This window comes from Emiliania huxleyi, assembly GCF_000372725.1.
Source record: "Emiliania huxleyi CCMP1516 chromosome Unknown EMIHUscaffold_117, whole genome shotgun sequence".
Lineage (NCBI taxonomy): Eukaryota > Haptophyta > Isochrysidales > Noelaerhabdaceae > Emiliania > Emiliania huxleyi.
Window position 1 is genome coordinate 335,791 of NW_005201421.1, and position 1,480 is coordinate 337,270.

Consider the following 1,480-nt stretch of genomic DNA (forward strand, 5'->3'; position numbering starts at 1 on the left):
CCTCCTTCTCGAGCGGCGGGCGGACGGGCACGTGGCGCCGACAGCCACACCGGCAGCCACACAGGTTACCACACAGGCTGCCACACCGGCAGCGACAGCGGCGCCGACGCCGGCTGCGGCGGTGGTGGCGTCCACGGAGGGCGGCCCGGCCGTGCCCGCGAGGCAGCTGGCGCCAAACTCGCCGCCCAGCCTCGCCTCCCAGGCCCGGGCGGACGGGGCGGCCCGGCGAGCCTCGTGGATGCCGCACCGGCCACACGGAGCTGAGGCTGCGGCCGCAACTGGCGGCCCGGCGGTGTCGGCGGCGCCGGCGCGACCCTCGCCCACCGCTGCCAGCGATGCGAAGGGCGGCGTGTCGGTGGCGGCCGAAGACGCGTCGGGTGCCAACAAGTGGCTGCCGCCGAGCTTCCGAGAGGCGGCCCGAAAGTAGCAGCCTCCGCAGCCCCACCCGGCTTGAGGGGAGGTGCAGGCCTGGCCGGGCTCTCCGAGTGCGACGCGCATGTGGGAGAGGGAGGAGGGAGGATATCGCCCTCCTCGGCGTTATCTGTTATTGCCCGCGGTAAGTCGCGAGGCAGCGCCGAGATCGATGGGTGGTGTAGCCAATGTGTGATCGATTCAACGCGTCCGGGCAGCAGACCACAGCAGTGTGTGGGGGCTAGAGCGTGCGCTGTGTCCTGTGTGCCCGTGTGGATGGAAACAAACCGGTTTCGGATTCCACTACAAGTGACTAGTCAAGTGAGAAGTGTGCGCGCGCCAGCGGTCCACACACTCCTCTGTCCAAAATGGACGGCCGACGTGCGTCCCACTCGGGTATGTCGGCTGCTGCCGCTCTCGCCTCGCTGGCGGCGCGGTCTAGTGCCGCGCCTCCCAGCCCTCCTGTGGGCCCGCGGCGGCTCGCCGCCGCGGTTCTGAACAATGTGATCGCTCCGGGCTCGTCCCGGCGTACCGCCGGTGCCGTTTCTTCGCCGATTTTTTCCTCAACCTGTTAGTCGACAAAGTTGTGCCCGAGCTCCTACTGCTCGTTTGGGCGGCGTAACCGGGTCCTCGCGGCCGAGATGCGGTGCGCCGACACCGGGGCTTCGGCGCGGGGCAATTTCCGGGCCGTCTCGAGCAACTTCGAAATCGACCAATTTTGTGACTTCAACATCCTGCTGCTCTTTGACCTCAGCCTCGCTGCCCTCTGCGCGGCTGGCCTAACCTGTGCTGCTGCTGCTGCTGCTGCTGCTGCTGCTGCTGATGCTGCTCCTGCTACCCTCCCGCCCGCCCGCCCTGTCCGCCCGCCCTGGCCGCCCGCTCGCAAGGGGCCTTCACCTACACACTGGTCTGCTCCCCACATCTCCCCACACCTCCCCACACCTCCCTCTCCCCACACCTCCCCACATCCCCCCACCTCTCCCAACACCTCCCCACACCTCCCCACACCTCCCCACATCTCCCTCTCGCCACATCTCCCCACATCTCCCCACACCTCCCCACACCTCCC

At 68.8% G+C, this 1,480-nt stretch overlaps 1 protein-coding gene across 1 annotated transcript in view; it reads left to right on the forward strand.

The window, feature by feature from the left end:
* The window catches only part of EMIHUDRAFT_224430 (hypothetical protein), a gene marked incomplete at both ends in the record, with an annotated part of 735 nt that extends 308 nt beyond the window's left edge, over positions 1 to 427 (forward strand). Inside the window, one exon of the mRNA XM_005791010.1 lies at positions 203 to 427. Coding sequence (XP_005791067.1) covers positions 203 to 427 — 225 coding nt within the window. The remainder of the gene's footprint in view (positions 1 to 202) is intronic.
* Between the last annotated feature and the right edge of the window lie 1,053 nt (positions 428 to 1,480).